At 51.5% G+C, this 16,066-nt stretch overlaps 2 protein-coding genes across 7 annotated transcripts in view; one reads left to right on the top strand and one right to left on the bottom strand.

Moving 5' to 3' along the window:
• Positions 1 to 647: 647 nt before the first annotated feature.
• On the top strand, positions 648 to 3,858 carry LOC102886589 (alpha-1-acid glycoprotein 2). Its single transcript, XM_006917133.2, has 6 exons — positions 648 to 764; positions 1,162 to 1,304; positions 1,535 to 1,605; positions 2,411 to 2,518; positions 2,663 to 2,766; positions 3,784 to 3,858. The coding sequence occupies exons 1-6, from the start codon at positions 654 to 656 to the stop codon at positions 3,856 to 3,858; spliced, it is 612 nt and encodes a 203-aa protein (XP_006917195.1). The 5' UTR covers positions 648 to 653.
• Positions 3,859 to 5,518: 1,660 nt separating this feature from the next.
• The window catches only part of AKNA (AT-hook transcription factor), a 52,600-nt gene continuing 42,052 nt past the window's right edge, over positions 5,519 to 16,066 (bottom strand). For all 6 annotated transcript variants that reach the window (XM_015593368.2, XM_015593371.2, XM_025050441.1 and 3 more), the window contains 7 exons: positions 15,447 to 15,623; positions 14,693 to 14,808; positions 13,918 to 14,055; positions 12,366 to 12,461; positions 10,660 to 10,776; positions 10,206 to 10,398; positions 5,519 to 6,628 (listed from right to left, as the gene is read on the bottom strand). In XM_015593368.2, coding sequence (XP_015448854.1) covers positions 6,364 to 6,628; positions 10,206 to 10,398; positions 10,660 to 10,776; positions 12,366 to 12,461; positions 13,918 to 14,055; positions 14,693 to 14,808; positions 15,447 to 15,623 — 1,102 coding nt within the window. In that variant the 3' untranslated portion in view covers positions 5,519 to 6,363. The remainder of the gene's footprint in view (positions 6,629 to 10,205; positions 10,399 to 10,659; positions 10,777 to 12,365; positions 12,462 to 13,917; positions 14,056 to 14,692; positions 14,809 to 15,446; positions 15,624 to 16,066) is intronic.

The following is a 16,066-nucleotide window of genomic DNA, read 5'->3' as shown; positions in this document are numbered from 1 at the left end:
AAACAGAGGCGAGCTCCCTGCTCAAATAGCAGCGGGTAAAGACCACATGGAGATAATTTCCTGTTTTAGAAGTTGGGAGATGGTTCAAGCAATACATTTGCTGCAAATGGACATTCGACTTAATGCCCCTTTCTTTTGGGAAATGTCCCTGCTTCCAGGACCGGGTTGGGCACCTTCTGGACTTTTGCTCTTTCACAGTTGTTATCACACTCAGTTGGAAGTGAATCCACATTTGCCCTCACCCTCACCCCTCCATCTCCCCCTCCCCATCGTCCCCTACACTCCACACTAGCCTGGCAACTCTAAGATGCCTTCAGCATTTGATTTATGGCTGGGTCCCTCTTAAATCTTGCTGTTCAGTGAGACAGGTACTGGATGAAAACATGAGTGCTTGCCTAGAGGCCCCTCTCTTGAAATTAGCATTAACTAACATCATTCCAGATAATATCATATCTGCCTTGGTTTTGAACAGCCAACATTTCTGGCCCTTGTCTCAAGGTCAGGGAGTGTGACATTTCTCAAGAGCGTATTTCCCAAACGATCATTGGATTGCGTCACAGCCAGTCTCCAGGGCCCCACCCACAGCTCACTATAAAGATCACTGCACCCTCCAGCCACCAGTTTGCCTGATTCTGGGACCTCCTTGTCTTGGCATGGCGCTGCCTTGGGCCCTCGCAGTCCTGAGCCTCCTTCCTCTGCTGTCCGCCCAGAGCCCAAAGTGTTTCAATTTCACGGTGCCTCTCACCAATGCCACTCTGGACCAGGTGGGTACCTGAGTGCCTGAGTACTGTACGCAGCTGTCTGCCTCTCTGGGTTTCCCTTTACCCTCCTGGCTTGTGGTCAGCTTTCTCTCCTGACTCTGCCCTTTTCTCCCTTGGGTCCTGGGGTGAGATTCTGGCCAGCCTCCAGAGGTATTTGTCTGCCTCCAGACTCAGAAGTCTCATTGCAAGCCTCCTTAGGAGGGGTCAATGCTGTACTGGGCAAGGAGAGGGTAGGAGTGACACCTGACCGTCAGAGTGAGCTTCCGTATGCCCACTCCTAGCTGGGGGCTCCAGTCTCCCGGTTGCCAAATGGAGGGAGAGATCTGCCCGAATCTCCTCCAAGCTGACTGTCAAGAATTCAGCTCCCAGCCTCCATCATCTGTCCCTGGCTTCTCCACAGATTACTGGCAAGTGGTTTTATATCGCCTCAGCTTACCGCCGCCCTGAGTTTAAGAAGTCAGCCAGCATGTTGCAGTCAGTCTTCTTTTACCTTGCCCCCAACTATACGGAAGACACAGTACTGGTCAGAGAGTACTGGACCATGTAAGACCTGCGTATGCCAGCTCACGCCTACCCCCAGCTTCTGGCTTCTGCTCTTAGCTGCCAGATGACCTTGAACAAGACCCACCCTCTTCCTGGCCTCGGCCTTCTCATCCATGGAATGGAGAGGGCTGACTGTAATTGCCACCTGACTCTTGCCCCTCAAGGACTGTGATTGTCCACCTCTCCTACACTGTCTTACTGGTTTTTCCCCCTTTTCTGCCTGGCCTTAGTGAGAACCAGTGCATCTATAACACCAGCAACCTGAAGATCCAATGGGAAAATGGGACCTTCTCCAAATACGGTGAGCCCTCAGGGGGAGAGCTGCAGTGTGGAATGGGGAGACGGTGGCTGGGCCAGCCTAAAGGAGGGAACTTGGGGCTAGCGCCTTAAGGGCTTTGGCACAGAGAACATGGGACAGGCCTACTTCTTATATCCCCGTGGGCCCAGCGCCTGCACACTGACATAATAACAACTGCCAACATTCTTGAGCTCCTACTGTGTGCCAGGTACTGTCTGAAGTGCTTTACATGAATTAACCCACTTAATACTCATAAACAACCCTCAGAGGACATTAATCAGATGAGGAAATGGAGAAACAGAGATGTCAAGTAGTTTCCCTGAGATCACACGGCTAGCATTTAGAACTAGGATTCAACCCCAAGGTTAATTCTGCCTCTCAACCGCCCTTTATTATCCTCTGGGAGCTAAGAGTGGCAGCCTATTTGTTGGGCAGGCAGTGACTTCACCCATGTCTCCCCCATAACTGCAGAGAGGGCACATAGTAGACACACACCAATGCCAATGCGATTGAACGCACACCACCTAGGAGCCCTGAGGCTCCTCTCTAGACCTCATTTTCCTCACCGGTAAGACGGACAGAAAGGCCCTGACAGCCACAGTTCATATGAAGCTCCTCTGATTCCACGCACGTAGGTGCACAGCACAGGGCCTAGCTCACAGTGGGAGCTAGCGACACGCGGCCTAGGTGAACCCTTGGCCTTTACCGATCGGCTGTGTGGCCCTGGGAACACCTAGATTTCCTTTGCCTGTGAGGAAGGAACCATTGGGCCTTCCCTGTGATCTCACCAGGTGGCTTTCTCTTCCAGAGGCAGGCGAAGAAGTAACTGGCTACCTGCTGTTCACCAAGGACCCTGGGATCTTCATGATCGTCAATTACCCAGAAGACAAGCAGAACATGGGTCTGTCCCTCAATGGTGAGTACCCCCTAAACTCCTACCCCACCCAGGCCTCCCCCCATGACCACTCACTCTTGAGGCTGGACCCCCAAGCTCCCAGCCCTCCCTGGCCTCCCATAGCACCCCTGGAATCCTCATCAGCCCCCTTGCTCCCTCAAACAGTGGACAAGCCTGTGGCGACCCAGGAACAAATGAGAGAGTTCTACGAAACCATCACGTGCATGGGCATGGACAAGTCAGAAATCATGTACACCGACGAGAAAAAGGTGAGTGCACAGAGATCTGGGCCGTGCCCACCTGAGGGTGCTCCCACAGAGGTGCGAGATCCAGCTTTTAAGTGCCCGCCTGACTGCAAGGACAGCTGAGCTCCACAGAGGCCGGTGGCGGGTGGGGCGGGGGTGGGGAGAACGAGCCCAGCAAGGACTCACTGGGAAATCAGGGAGGATGCGTGGAGCAGCTTGGGAAGATGGGGAAGGCTGACAGCAAGGAAACCAAGTATAGCCAAGGTATGGTGGCGGGGGACTTGGGAAAGATACACGCCTGGGGAATCTCACATGGGGAGAGTCACAACCGCCTACCACACCGTGCAATAGGGAGCTGGCATTGTGCTTTCCAACATCACCCAAACTGCAGCAAGTCCAGGACTGCCACCACGATTTTCACTATAGCAGAATTACTCAGTACTTTCCTTTAAACCCGTTACGTGAAAGGCTTTCCTTGGTCTTGTCCTATGCAGCCATATCTGAAATCACAGAGCTGATGAGCTGGTTACGCTTTTTTGGATATACATGACATACTTTCATGATTATTAAAATAAAAATGTTTTCGTCTGTTTGCCACTTGAGATTAATCTGCTGTGACCACCAGTGGTTCAGATCGTAACCCCACTCCTGGGAACCCTGGGAAGTGGCTTATGAACATGGGCACTGGAGTTAATCCCCTGTAGCCTGCCACCCTCACTGACTGGCTGGGGGACCTCAGACAGGCCAGATGGCCACTCTGAGCCTATCACGTCATCTGCAAAATGGTGGCGAGAAATCCGGATCAACACACAGGGCTTGGCTGGTTGTAAGTGCTCAGTAAATTCCAGTTCTTGAGGGATTGAGCCCCCATTTTAGAGGTGAATAAGCTGAGGCTAAGAAAGGAGAATGACTTGCCTAAGGTCACCCAGCTCAGACGTGGCAGAGCCTGGACTGGAGCCAAGGTCGGGTGGGTGCCACAGTCCAGAGCTCAGCCTACCCCTCCCCCACGACATTTTGCCTTCTTCTCCCACTGTCTTCCAGGATCAGTGTGGGCCGCTGGAGAAAGAACAAGAGGAACGGAAGAAAGAAAATGAGGGGTCTCCGGAAAACACATAATAGAGTTAAGACCTTCGGGACTCTTGGAGCCTATCCTCAGCCCCCACCTGCCCTTTGTAACTCATTCTTATCCTCGGTTGTATCAATAAAGCTTCTGTATTTGGAATAGGCAGTTCGTTAGCTCATTCATTCATCCACTTATTCATTCATGTTGACAGTCTGCTCTGAGTTGAGCTCTGGTTAACCACTGGGTAAGACCCTGCCCCTGGTTGGAAGAGCCCCTGCTGTAATGCCCAGCACATGTGCCATGATGAACGAAGGTGTGCAGAGTGATGGGAGGCCCAGCACGAGGAAGGGGCCTTCTGCAGTGGGGAAGTCTAGGAAAGCTTCTTGGAAGGGGCAACTGAATCAGTCTAGAAAGATTAGGAGCTTGGTAACACCTGCTGTTCCCTCTGTAAGCCAAGGATCTGAGAGTACACATTTGAGGAACACTGAGGCAGAGGACCCTAAGTAGGAGTCCAGGTGGATAAGGTGGTGAGGACTCAGGTGTGTGGTGACAGGCATGGACCTTACTGCAGACATCATCCTGGCCGCCGGAGGCAGTGAACTGGTGGAGGCCGGACTAGAGGCAGGAAGATGCACAAAGGCTGTTTGTTTGTGAGCATCCTGACCGGAGGCGGGGGCCAGGGCCAGGGCAGGATTGGGAATACAGGGGCCAGGAGTTCAGCAAGAAAGGCTGGCCTCCTTCTAGACCTGAGCGTTTTGTGATTTATGGAACTGTGGGGAAGCAGCACCACTCAGGTGGCAGAAAAGTTGGACCTGGATTGTTTAAAAAATTCTATGTATGAGAGGCCTGAGCCATCTAGAGAGACAGGATCATAACCCTGGCACCTGACACCAGTCCTGTGGCTCATACACTGAAGCCCTCCAAAGAGCCAGGCTCCAGTGTTCTTTGTTCAAACCTGGAGCCACCACTGTGCCCAGGGCACTGAGGCTGGGGACACTGCTCTGGATAGCCTCTTGGCACCCAGAAGGGTATGGACCTGGAGGCTCAGAACCTACAAGAAATCTCTCATCTCAGTGTTACCTTCAGCGAGATGCCATTTTCAACTCTACTGAGAAGGATTAGCTGAAAAATGAAATAGAAATGGGTCCTGATGAGCAGGCAGAAGCAAGTGAGATGAGAGAGTGGGGAAGATGGACGAAAAAGCCACAGGAACAAGCAGCAGTCAGTGGGGAAATCACAGAAATTTAGGAAGAGAAATTCAGTAAGAATATGGGCATTGGAGTCAGACCATTTCAAATTTGGGCAGATAACCCACTGGAACCTCAGTCTCCTCATCAATAAAGTGGGGACATAACAGGACCCTAGAGGGCTGACATTTAGCTCAAAAATCAGTGGCTAGTAGGTGCTCAATAAATGGCAGCTGTTTGCAGACACCAAGTTGCTGGGTCACTCCAATTTGCTCAAAGCACCTCTGGCCTCAATGAAATGGGGCTTGGCCAGACAGCCTGCCTGTGCAGGTCCCTCCAGTGGAGAGGCTTATGGTTCTGAGACAGGCAGAGGGGGAAAGTGGTAGAAACAGAAGCCACCAGAGGGAGGCAGGAAGAATACAGAAAGGTGTACCCAACAGGTCCCCGTGTCAACCTTCCAGTCCACAAGCCTGACTTTAGAAACCACAAGTCAATGACACACACGTACCACACACCTGGGCAGCTTTTGCAAAGTTTCGGGGATTTTTTTTTTTTTTTTGGCCTTTATTTTTAAAGATCAACATTCGTTCTTCACTTGCCCTCATAACGAAAATAGAATTTTTAAATGCCTCAAATATACATATATCACTGATGCACACACATTCCAGAAAAGCTGAGGTACTCACTGCTATGGGGTGGGGGCAGGGCAGGAGACGGCCTGGCAGGGAGCTGGCCACTAGCCAGATTCCCGGGAGAGAGCCATGGGTCTCAGGATGAGGCACTGGGAGGGACCATGAAAAAGGCTTCCCAAGAAAGGCCATTCCAAGCATGGAGAAGCCAGTATGTGTCACCCTGGTGGCTGGCATCCTAAGATAGCTCAATGGTCCCAAAGTGTCCTAGCACCAACTGCCAGGAGAAAGGTCCCTAGCCACATCCTTCCAGAGATGACAACTCCCAAGTGGCTGCTCACAGGCAGGTGGACAGGTTTGTGCCAGAGACCCTCACCCCATCCCTTGTTATCTGTCTCCTAAGGAGGATCCGAGCTCAGGAAAACTCCTCAGTTTAAAAATCTATCTGTCCACCTGTATATAAAATACATATTATTAGCTGGAGGTGGACAAGTGCAGGACTAGGAGACTCCCAGAGATTGCATCTGGACAGAAGGTGGCCTCGGTCCTAGCACCTTCTTCAGGGGCCGGTCCCCTGGGAAGTTACTTCTCTTGAGGACCAGGCACTTTTGTTTTGAAAATGCTGAGACGGAGTAGGCAGGGCCTATGCTGGAGACAGGGCTCCTCATGAGAGGTCTGGGGGGCCTTCAGGAATGGCTCCAACAGATCCCTGGCCTGAGGGACAGCAGGCCCCCCAGTGCCATCAGAAGAGGCAGGAGCCCCGCAGGCCATGGGCCTGGCGCAGGTTAGCTGACAGAGAGCGGCTCATGTGTTTGGTGGTGGAGCGGACGCTCTCAGCTGCCTGGACAGCTCGGCTCAGAGCCTTGTTGAGCTCCTCCAGGTCCTCCAGGTCCAGCTGGATGGAATGCCGGTATCTTCCGGCCGGCCGGGAAGAGGCTGTGGTGGGCCACTCAGCAGCTGGTTGGGCTGAGGGGGCTGAGGTAGGTCCTCCTGGAGACGCATAGAACCTGAAGAGAGAGGTAAGTGCATCGTTATTCACAAGAGGGCTGAGTGGAGTTGAAGAGCAATGGGTCTGGAGTCAGTCCCCGTTCTGCGTCCCTTGCAGGCCACTGGCCCCTACTCTCTGAGCCTCAGTTTCTTCCCCTCTAAAATGGGAATAATAAACACCTACTTTGAAGGATGTGAAGGAAGATAAACGGAAGTACCTGACCCAGAACAGGTGCTCAAAAGTGGTTAGTTCATGCTACCCGTTCATTTCACAAATTTTATTGACCACATGCCGTATGCAAGCCAGTGTGCACTGCCCTGGAATTAATGGTGAAGGAATGACATAGACCTTGCTGCTTTCTTGGAGCTTTGAATCCAAGAGCCGGATCTGTGGGAGACCAGGATCACCCCAGGCTCTGCAGCAAACTCCCTTCTTTAGAGGGGTAGAAGTAGGGCAGCCCCACTGCCATTTGGAGCACTGGAGAAATGTGATCATAATGAGGGTTCTGCAGGAGTAGGGGGTCTGGTTTTGTTCATCTAGGGCAGCAGGTGAAAAGGCGTCCTTCCCAGGCTGGTCCTGCAGGATGTGGGGGTTTGTAGTAAAGTGCTGGAGGGAAACAGGCTGACGAGCCATGAGATGAAGCACGATTTCTCCAAGAAGTGACTACTGCCTTCATCCATCGTCACCAAGTTTAGGGTTTGAGAAAACTGTCCTTGGGCAAGAGGAAGGTATGGTATGGTCCTTGTGTTGTAGAATAAAGTGTGTGGGAGAGAGAAGGGTAAAGAAGCATTTCACCTAAATAAAGCGGGAATGAGTTTGAGAGGACTCGGCCGGACTCATTCATTGCTGAGCACACTGTAAACTCGAGTCGTATTCCTGATTCTCCACTTTTTAACTTGTGTTATTACACAGGGGGCAAAGGGGGCTTTGCTAGGATCTGAATCGACGTCTCTCTAAAGAAGATATACAAATGGCCAACAAGCACCTGAAAAGATGCTCAACATCATTAGCCATCATGGAGATGCAAATCAAAACCACATGAATTGCCACTTCACACACTCCACACCCACAGGGATGGCTATGGTAAAAAAGAAAGTGATGAGTGTTGATGAAGGTGTGGAGACTGGAACCTTCCTACACTGCTGGGGGGAATGTAAAATGCTGCAGTCATGCTGGAAACTGTCCGGGAGTTCCTCAAACAATTAAACACAGTGCCTAGCCTGGGGCCAAGATCCTCATCCTCAGAACCCATGTGCCAGGCTCTGAGATAAGTGCCTTTACCAGCATTATCTCATTTATTCGGTCGGTACTATTGTCCTTATTTCACAGATGAGCAAAGTGGAGCTCAGAGAAGCTAGGTGATGCAGGAGGCTGCCCCAGATCTTGGTCATTCCGCCTGGCAGGCTGCAAGACCCTGGCAAGGCCGCTTCACCTTTTAAGGGCTCTGTTTCCTAAAACAGCCACATTTACCCACCTCCTAGGCAAAATTCAGGTAAAAAGCTCGTAAGCTGTCTGACCACAGTAAGTGCTCTGTAAATGTCAGCTATGGAGGCCCAGGGTCAGTGAGCTGGAAGGGGCGGTGCTGTTTTTACACTAGAGCTAATTAGAACCCAGTAGATGCTGATAGCTGTCATTTGAACCAAATGAATAAAGGGGCTTCTTGAATCCACTTCCCCCCTTCGGGGACAGGACTATCTGGTGCAATTATTGGGTTCCCGCACACCACTCTGTTCTGATAATCTGATGTCTAGCTTGGCCTGAGAGTTACCCAAAACTTCCCCCAGGGCAGAAGCTACAAACACAAAAACCAACCAACAAACCTCTTGGCTAGAAAGCCTCTGGTTCAGGGGCTATATGGTGGCTGACCACTAGGTGGCAGCACAGGCCCATTCAGCTTTCTAAAGGGTGCACAGGCCTCATCCACTGAGCATGCTCAGTCCTACAGCGGGATAAACAAAGGCGTCGTCAGGCCAAGCTCTAGCAGCATTAGGAGCACTATGGTTACTGGCCACCCTCGATGTACTATGCGCTTTCCATGCATTAGTTCTCTTAATCCTCACCACAAGCCATTTCACAGAGGAAAACACTGAGGCACAGAGGAGCAAAGTGAGGCCTCTCAGAGTTGCTGGAGCGGAAGTCGTCTTAACGGCTCGCTGAGAAGGCAGCACGATATCCTGCTGTATGCACGAGTCCCCACAAGGGACTGGGGCTGGATGGCACCCTGAGCCTGTGCTCCCGCAAAATTCCAGGCCCCACAGGGACTCTAGCCCCCACTGCCCACAGACACAGGCTTCTGATGACACGCCCCTGAAGAAGAGTCCCAACCCACTCCAGGGACTCTGGCCCCCACTGCCCACAGACACAGGCTTCTGACGACAGGCCCCTGAAGAAGAGTCCCAACCCACTTGTTCCACAGTGGGGGAAACCGATGCACAGAACCAGCTGGTGAGACAAGAAGACAAGTCTCCTAATTCCACAGTCCAGGCCTTTTTCACCCTGAACAATCCTGTCATGTTGAAGCCATTTTTACTCATTTTTTTTCTTACAAATGGCAATATTATATTTGGTGTGATGACAAAGCTGCCATTTGTCAGCAATGAGCACATGCTGGCACTGCACTACAAACTCCACAAGCATCTGGTTCTCGCCATGTGCCTCCCTTAATCCTCACACAGCTGTACATGCTTGAGACTATTACCCCATTTAACAGATGGGGGAACTGAGCCTCCAGGAAGAACCTCTACCAAGGCCACCGTGCTAATAAGCGGCAGACAGGGGTCCAGAGCCGCTGACTCTAAAACCTGAACCACTTCTGCTTCCACTGCTCTTTTCTGTCTTGACTGATGTCACATCCAAATCCACGTAAAAAGTAAGTGCTCGTCCTACCATAGGCCTGACCAGTCCTCCTCAAAAGTGGAAAGGCCATCAGAAACAAGGAAAGCCTGAGAAACGGTCACAGCCAAGAGGAGCCTAAGAGGACATGACGACTAAACGTATGTGAGATCCTCGATGTGATCCTGGAACAGAAAAAGGACTTTAGATAAAAACTAAAGAAGCCTGGATAAACTATGGACGTTAGTTAATAAAAACGTATTGAAACTGGTTCACTAACTGTGCAAATGTACCATGTTAATGTAAGATGTTAATAATAGGGGCAACCGTGCATATGTGTGTTGGGGGGAAGGGGTTTACATGAGAATTCTCTATACTATCTGCTCAATTTCTTTATAAATCTAAAACTGAAAAACATTTTTTAAGTGCACATTACTTGCTCGCTGAGAAGACTGACAAGGAAATGAAAGATGGTTAGGATTCCAGAGCCCTATGAGGCTGTAAGCTTCCAGTGGGCAGGGCCCTCTGCCAGGCTCCTTCAGTGCTGGGTTCCCAGGGCCGAGCACTCTCCCTGGTGCGCAGGGAGCATCGGAGGTTTGTTGAGTGACTCTGTGAGTGTCAGACTTGTTCTGCACATTGTACATGAGAGGGAAAGCAAAGGAATACACACGTCCAGGTTCGCGGCTGCCTGACACAGGTCTGAATGCTGATTATTAAGCAACTCAGAAAGAGAGTGAGAGAGGGTCGAAAGTGAAGGCTCTTACACAGTGGCAGATGGGTAAGGCATGATGGGAACTGAAGAGACGTAGGCAAAAGCAGGAGGGGCTGGTATTGAAGGTGCAGAAGCCAGATACCACAGTCCAGGGGGTGGCCGGGGCGGCGACCCAACCCGCTTGCTCCTCTGCTTGGGGCTGGAAGCTGAAGATGCGTTTTTCTTTGTGGTGGCTTTTTCTGCTCCTGCCAGGAAAAAAGACACCAGAGAGACACAGTCTGGCCACTTGGGAAGATATACAGAGAACAGATGGTCTGCCCAGGGCCTGCCCTGTTCGAACTGGCCACTCGGCTGGCCACACTGGGAATGCCTGGATTTAGGAAGCAAACACTCTGCCCAGTGTGCGCCATTCCAGACTGGGGAGAACAGCTACCCTGCTAACCCGGCCCAGGCCCCAAACCCCCACAGAGGAGAGCTAAGGGGAGAGAACGAGCATCTGTCCCTACCAGAGGTGGTTGAGTCTGGGCTGTCCCCCTCAGGGGTGGACCCGACTCGACCACACAGGGGACATCGCAGGGCATCAGTGGGAGACGGTTTCAGTGGGTCCCTTGTGACAGCACTGCCTGGAAAAGGAGAAAGAGATGTCAGAAAAGGATCATGCCTGAACCACCAGGTCTGGAGCGTCCCAAGCAGGCTTCCTGCAGCACTGAGCTTCCCTCCAAACCATGCAGAGGAGACAAGCTGCCTCCATCTGGGTGACAAGAATGATGGCAACCGTGACACTGAGAGTCTACATTTAATGAGCCAGGCTCTCTGCTCAGGGCCTTCCTGCATTATTTTATCAAATCCAACAAGCCACTGGGCTAGCTGCTATCATCACTCCCCCATTTAACAGATGAGAAAACTGAGGCTCCGAGAGGGTGAATAATTTGCCAAGGTCTCAGAGCTGGGAAGCAGCGGTCCTCTGCCTGATCCCAAACTCAGCAGTCCTGACTGCAGCCCAGTACCTGTGGCCCTTCCCCCACAGTGAGACAGACCTATTCCCTATGTGGGAGTGGCCCACAATGGCCCTGGGTACCAGAAGGGCCAGTGGAGGCCTCAACTTGCCCAGTTAGCAGGAGGAGAGTGGGCACCCTCGTTCTCTTTCTATGCAAATCCTCGATGCCACCTCCGGGTCAGTTCCATGGCCACTCCACTTTTTCAGGCCTCAGCTCAGCCATTGCTCCCTCTGGGAAACCCCCAACTCACCAGGTGGAGTTATATGCTCCCAAGCCCGCCCCGGGCTCTCTCATCCCAGCTCTGTTTTGTCATTGTCTGCTGACAGTTCCCTGGGTACAGGGCCGAGGGCCCAGTATGGAAAGGTGGTGAATGAATGAATGAGTGAATGAATGAATGGAGAGGACTACTGGAACTATAGTAAAGGCAGAGGGACATAGTTAAATCCCAGGGCTCTGGCATCACAAAGACTAGGGTTCAAATCCTGGCTCTACCACTTTTAAGCTATATGCTCTTGGGCAAATTACTTAACCTCTCTGAGCCTCAGTTTCCTCACTCATAAAGCAGGCATAATAACAAAATGAGCAAAACCTATTTCACAGAGATATGAAGATTAAAGTTTGTAAAATGCTTAGCATAATACCCTGCATACAGTAGGGGTTTAATAAATGACAGCTCCATCATGATCATCCTCATTGCTTAAAAGGGTCTCAGAGACCGTCTCCAACTCTTTCATTATAGATGTGGAACCTGAGGCTCGGAGAAGTTAAGGAACTTGCCTAAGGCCACACAGCAAGTCAGTGGTAGGACTGGGACTAGAACCTGGTATCCACATTCTCAGGTCACTGTTCTTCTCACTGCTCCTCCGTTAGGTTTGAGGGGAAGGAGGAGGCGTGGAAGGAGGGTGGAGGGGAGAGAAGGTACAATCACTGCAGCCCAGCCCCTCCTCTTAGGACCCTTCAGGAACTTCTTAAATCGTGTCCATGGTTTCTCAGTGACGAGGTCAAGGAAGGTGGCTTTAGACAGCAGCACTGGGAGCAACACGTGTGAGGGCAGGGCACCCTGGGAGGCCTGAGAAGCCCAGAAAGATCCTGTTCCCTCGTCTGTACCTTTGACCCACCCCCGCACCCAGGCCAGACCTAAGTCTGGCCCAGCGGTACCCTTCCCGGAGCGAAGAAGCTTCAGCTTTGCTGCTGTGGCCACCTCCATCCCTTACCTGCATCCTGAGTCCTAACGGGCTGGCAGTGGGGACAGAAGACTGTGCTACTCCCTCTTCGGACAATCTTGGGGGTCAGAACACAATATTCCTGGCCTGGGGAAGAACACAGCACAGTCAGCGTCAGTTCTCTGCCTGGCAGCAGAACTGAGGGGGATTTAGTAAAATGACCTCTCCCTTCTGCCTCCAGATGGTTTCAATAGTCTCTCTCTCTCTCCTTTTTCTATTGTGTATGCACACACCCACACACGTGATATATGTGCCTAAATATGTGTATATATGTATGCGTACATGCATGTGTTCGAAAAGACCCAATGATCTGTCTGTTTATTATAAGCTCTCTCAGACTCCTGTGTCACGTCAGATCCTACTGAGTTGCCAGCTATCTAGTGTTCGACATACAGAAGCAATCGACAAACTCAGGCTCAGTTAGGGTTTAAAATCAGGCCAGGAAGCTATGATAACCAATGACAAAGAGCACTGCCACTTTCCCAGACCCGACTTGCTGGTCGAGATGGGAATGGCTCGCGCATGGGGTCACTGGTGTTTTCTCCCTGTGCTCCGAGGGGCTGTCTGGGGATAGTGACAGCGAAGGTTTCCCAGGCTCATAGGGAGGACTAAATGAGGCCGTATCCATGAGGTATGCTGCCCAGCACCTGGCAAATATAAAGCGCTCCATGTTATTAAAAAGTTGGATAGACTCCCCGGTTCTCACCCAACCCCTATCTCTTCTCTCCCTGAGCCTCAGGTAAGACCTTCAGAATGCTGCCTGATTACTGATCTTTTTTCTCTCCTCTGCCATGTGGGGTTCTCCTTTATACTGTGTGTTGCACTGGGGTCCCCTGGACTTTCTGCTGCTCTTACTTTTAACTCCCTGGCCTCTATCCACTCCATCCAGGTGAGATACATGTCTCTTGTTTCCTGCCTTGTCCCTAATGCTCAGCCATATGGATCTAAGGTTAACCACCCTCCCTTCCAGTGAGGTATGAGTGACAGCCACATCTATGAGATACTTACTGTAATAATGTACACACTGCAAGTGCTTATCTGTTATTGTCTTCTTTGCTATAGAATCATATTCATGAAAGTAGGAGCCCTATCCATGTTTGTTTTAACGTTATGCACTTTGAAATCCTACCATGTGTCATCTCGAGCCTCACTATGTGCCAGGTGCCTAGTTCCCAGGACAGAGTGGCCCCTTGGAGAGTCAGACCTGAAGGTGGGCCGAGAGTAAGTGATTCGGTGTTCACTCTGTAGCCCAGGTCCTGCAAACAGCAGGCGCTTCATAAACCTCTCTAGCTGAATGGGCTTTCCCAGAAACAAGCGTGGGCCCTCGCAAAGGAAAGGCATTAGAAACTGTTTGCTGGATGAATGAATGAATGAATGAACAAATGGACTGAGATTCAGAGGCAATGCTCCCTGATGTTTTTCATATCACAGAACTCATAGAAAATGACAATATTTGAATGGCTAAATGGAAAAAGCTTCCCATGACAGAGGAGACCACCCTGGGGACTGCGCCCACCCCACCCAGCCCTCCCTTCTGGCCCACCTGTGTATTGGCCCCGGAAGGTGACCCTGTCTGGCCTTCCAGTACGGCGCACTCCTCTCATTCTGTCCTGTGGGCTGTCCTTGGTGGTCCTTTCCTTCTCAGAGGAAAGCTGTGGGGAGGCTGGCTCGGATTCAGAACCTGGGGTAGAAGCGGGAGGGCAGGCAGCGGGGCAGGCAGTGAGGGTCACGCAACTCAGGGACGGCCTGTACCAGCCACCCCAGGGCAGCCCGATCCACCCTTCAGTAAAACAGCTGACACGCCCGGACCCCTGCTCTTGTGCTCAGCACCAGTCTAGACCCTTTCCAAGCGCTGTGTCCCACACCCCACGGTAATTCCATGAGACAGATGCTGTTATTCCTGTACTGTTAGCTGTCCCTTAAACTGCACAGACAGGTAAACCACCTGGCCAAGGTCACATGGCCAGGACAGAGTGAGCTGGGGCTGAAACCGGCTACCAATTCCAGAGCCATGATCCTTTAGGCAGGTCCTCTGTGCTTTGGGGCTTAGGTGTCCTATCTACAGGACGTAGATAATGTGACCCATCTTGCAGTGAAGATTAAGTGAGATCTCACACACACACACGTGTGAAGCCTTTACGGATACAGTAGTTATTATTGGAAGTGCATTGTACTTCAGAGCACCAAAACTGCCTAAAACAGACACACACAAAAACTTATCTAATTTCCCTCTAACGCTGTTGCTGTGTCCCTGACGACTGAGCCAATATGCCCAGACTGTGGCCTCCAGAACTCAGTCTTGGCAGATTATCACTTACTCAAGGACAGTCGGGGCACCTCTCGCGGCACCGAGGTGGACCTGGCTCGCCGCCTCCCTACGGGGACTGCTCGCTCTGCACCTCCAGGCTCACTGGACAACCTCTCTGTGGATTTACTAGCAAAAGAGAGAGAGAGAGCATGACAGTGACAGCAGCATGAGGTTTTATGCAGCCTTTAAAGATGACCAGCGAGAAGGCCAACCGAGTGACACGCTTCTAACATGACGGGAGGAGGAGAGCAAGGAAATCCAAAACAAACGCCGGAGTCAGAATCACAGCAAATGGAGCCGAGCCTCTTGGACCCTCAGTTTCCTCATCTGTCAAATGGGGATAATAAGAGTAATTGCCTCAGAGCGTCGCTGGAAGGATCAGTGAGACATGTTCATGCCCATAAAACCCTTAACCTAGTGCCCTCTCGGAGAACCATTCAAAGTTAGCTGATTTTATAAGTGATCGTCATGAACGAATGTCTGCTGAGTGAGTGGGTGAGAGGATGAGTCCTGAAAATCTTCTAGCTCTTTCAGTTGGGTGGTGAGTTCAGGATCATGCTTTATTATAAACACATGTCTACTATATTTTTTATGCATCAAATATTAGACAGTAAAAAAATATGAGTGAATAAATGAGTGAAAGATGGTGTAACTGTGCCCGTGTCTACATGTCTGGGGAGAGCAAGAGGCCGGCCACACCTACCTCCTGTGGCTGCCACACCTACCTTCCTCTGGCACAGGGTAGGAGTTTTGTGGTCACTCACCTGCCACAGTGAGAGCCCCAGGCAGCGGGGGCATCTGCTGGCCGGTCCCGGGCCCGGGCAGGGCGGTCAAGGGTAGACGGTGGGCGTGTCGGGCTGCCCTGGGGTGGCTGGTGCAGGCTGTCTTCCAGCCGCAGACGGAGCCGGGACACCTCCTCTTGCAGCTCGCGGATGGCCTGGCTGGGGTGCAGTGGAGACAGAAACAAAGAACAGATGCACATGAACCTAACTACGATCACCCCTACTACACCTGAGGTAGTGGCCTTTGTCCCTTCCTCGCAAGCACAGGGTCCAACTCTGCTGTTGATTCTCAAACGTCCCCACGTGTCCTCTTTTCTTGTATGTATCTCGAACCTCTCTGAGTTCGTGTCCCTGCACATTCGGTGAACAAAGCAGAACTTTCTTCCAGGTTCACTCATCTTAAAATGTAGGGCCTCTGAGTAGCTGTTCTGAACCACCAGTGACCAATTCTCAAGATAGAGACGAGGGTGCAGAATAAAGAGGGCATTGGCTAAAGCTCCCCTTTAAAATCGGAATTCTGACCTGCCTCGGCCCCTGGGCTGCCCTCCCTTCTTCTACCTGTTTGTAAGAACCCTAACTGTCATCCAGGCCTGGCTCCCGTC

This window comes from Pteropus alecto, unplaced genomic scaffold (genome assembly GCF_000325575.1).
Source record: "Pteropus alecto unplaced genomic scaffold, ASM32557v1 scaffold226, whole genome shotgun sequence".
In the NCBI taxonomy this organism is placed as follows: domain Eukaryota; kingdom Metazoa; phylum Chordata; class Mammalia; order Chiroptera; family Pteropodidae; genus Pteropus; species Pteropus alecto.
The sequence above is the reverse complement of the archived record's forward strand: the minus strand, read 5'-3'. Positions and strand labels throughout refer to the sequence as shown.

Excerpts from the sequence above, each read along its gene's own strand:
- LOC102886589 (XM_006917133.2), top strand. The coding sequence starts at position 654 with ATGGCGCTGCCTTGGGCCCTCGCAGTCCTGAGCCTCCTTCCTCTGCTG. Across the intron at positions 1,305-1,534 it reads GTCAGAGAGTACTGGACCAT|TGAGAACCAGTGCATCTATA; the intron begins GTAAGACCTGCG and ends GCCTGGCCTTAG. Across the intron at positions 1,606-2,410 it reads TGGGACCTTCTCCAAATACG|AGGCAGGCGAAGAAGTAACT; the intron begins GTGAGCCCTCAG and ends TTTCTCTTCCAG.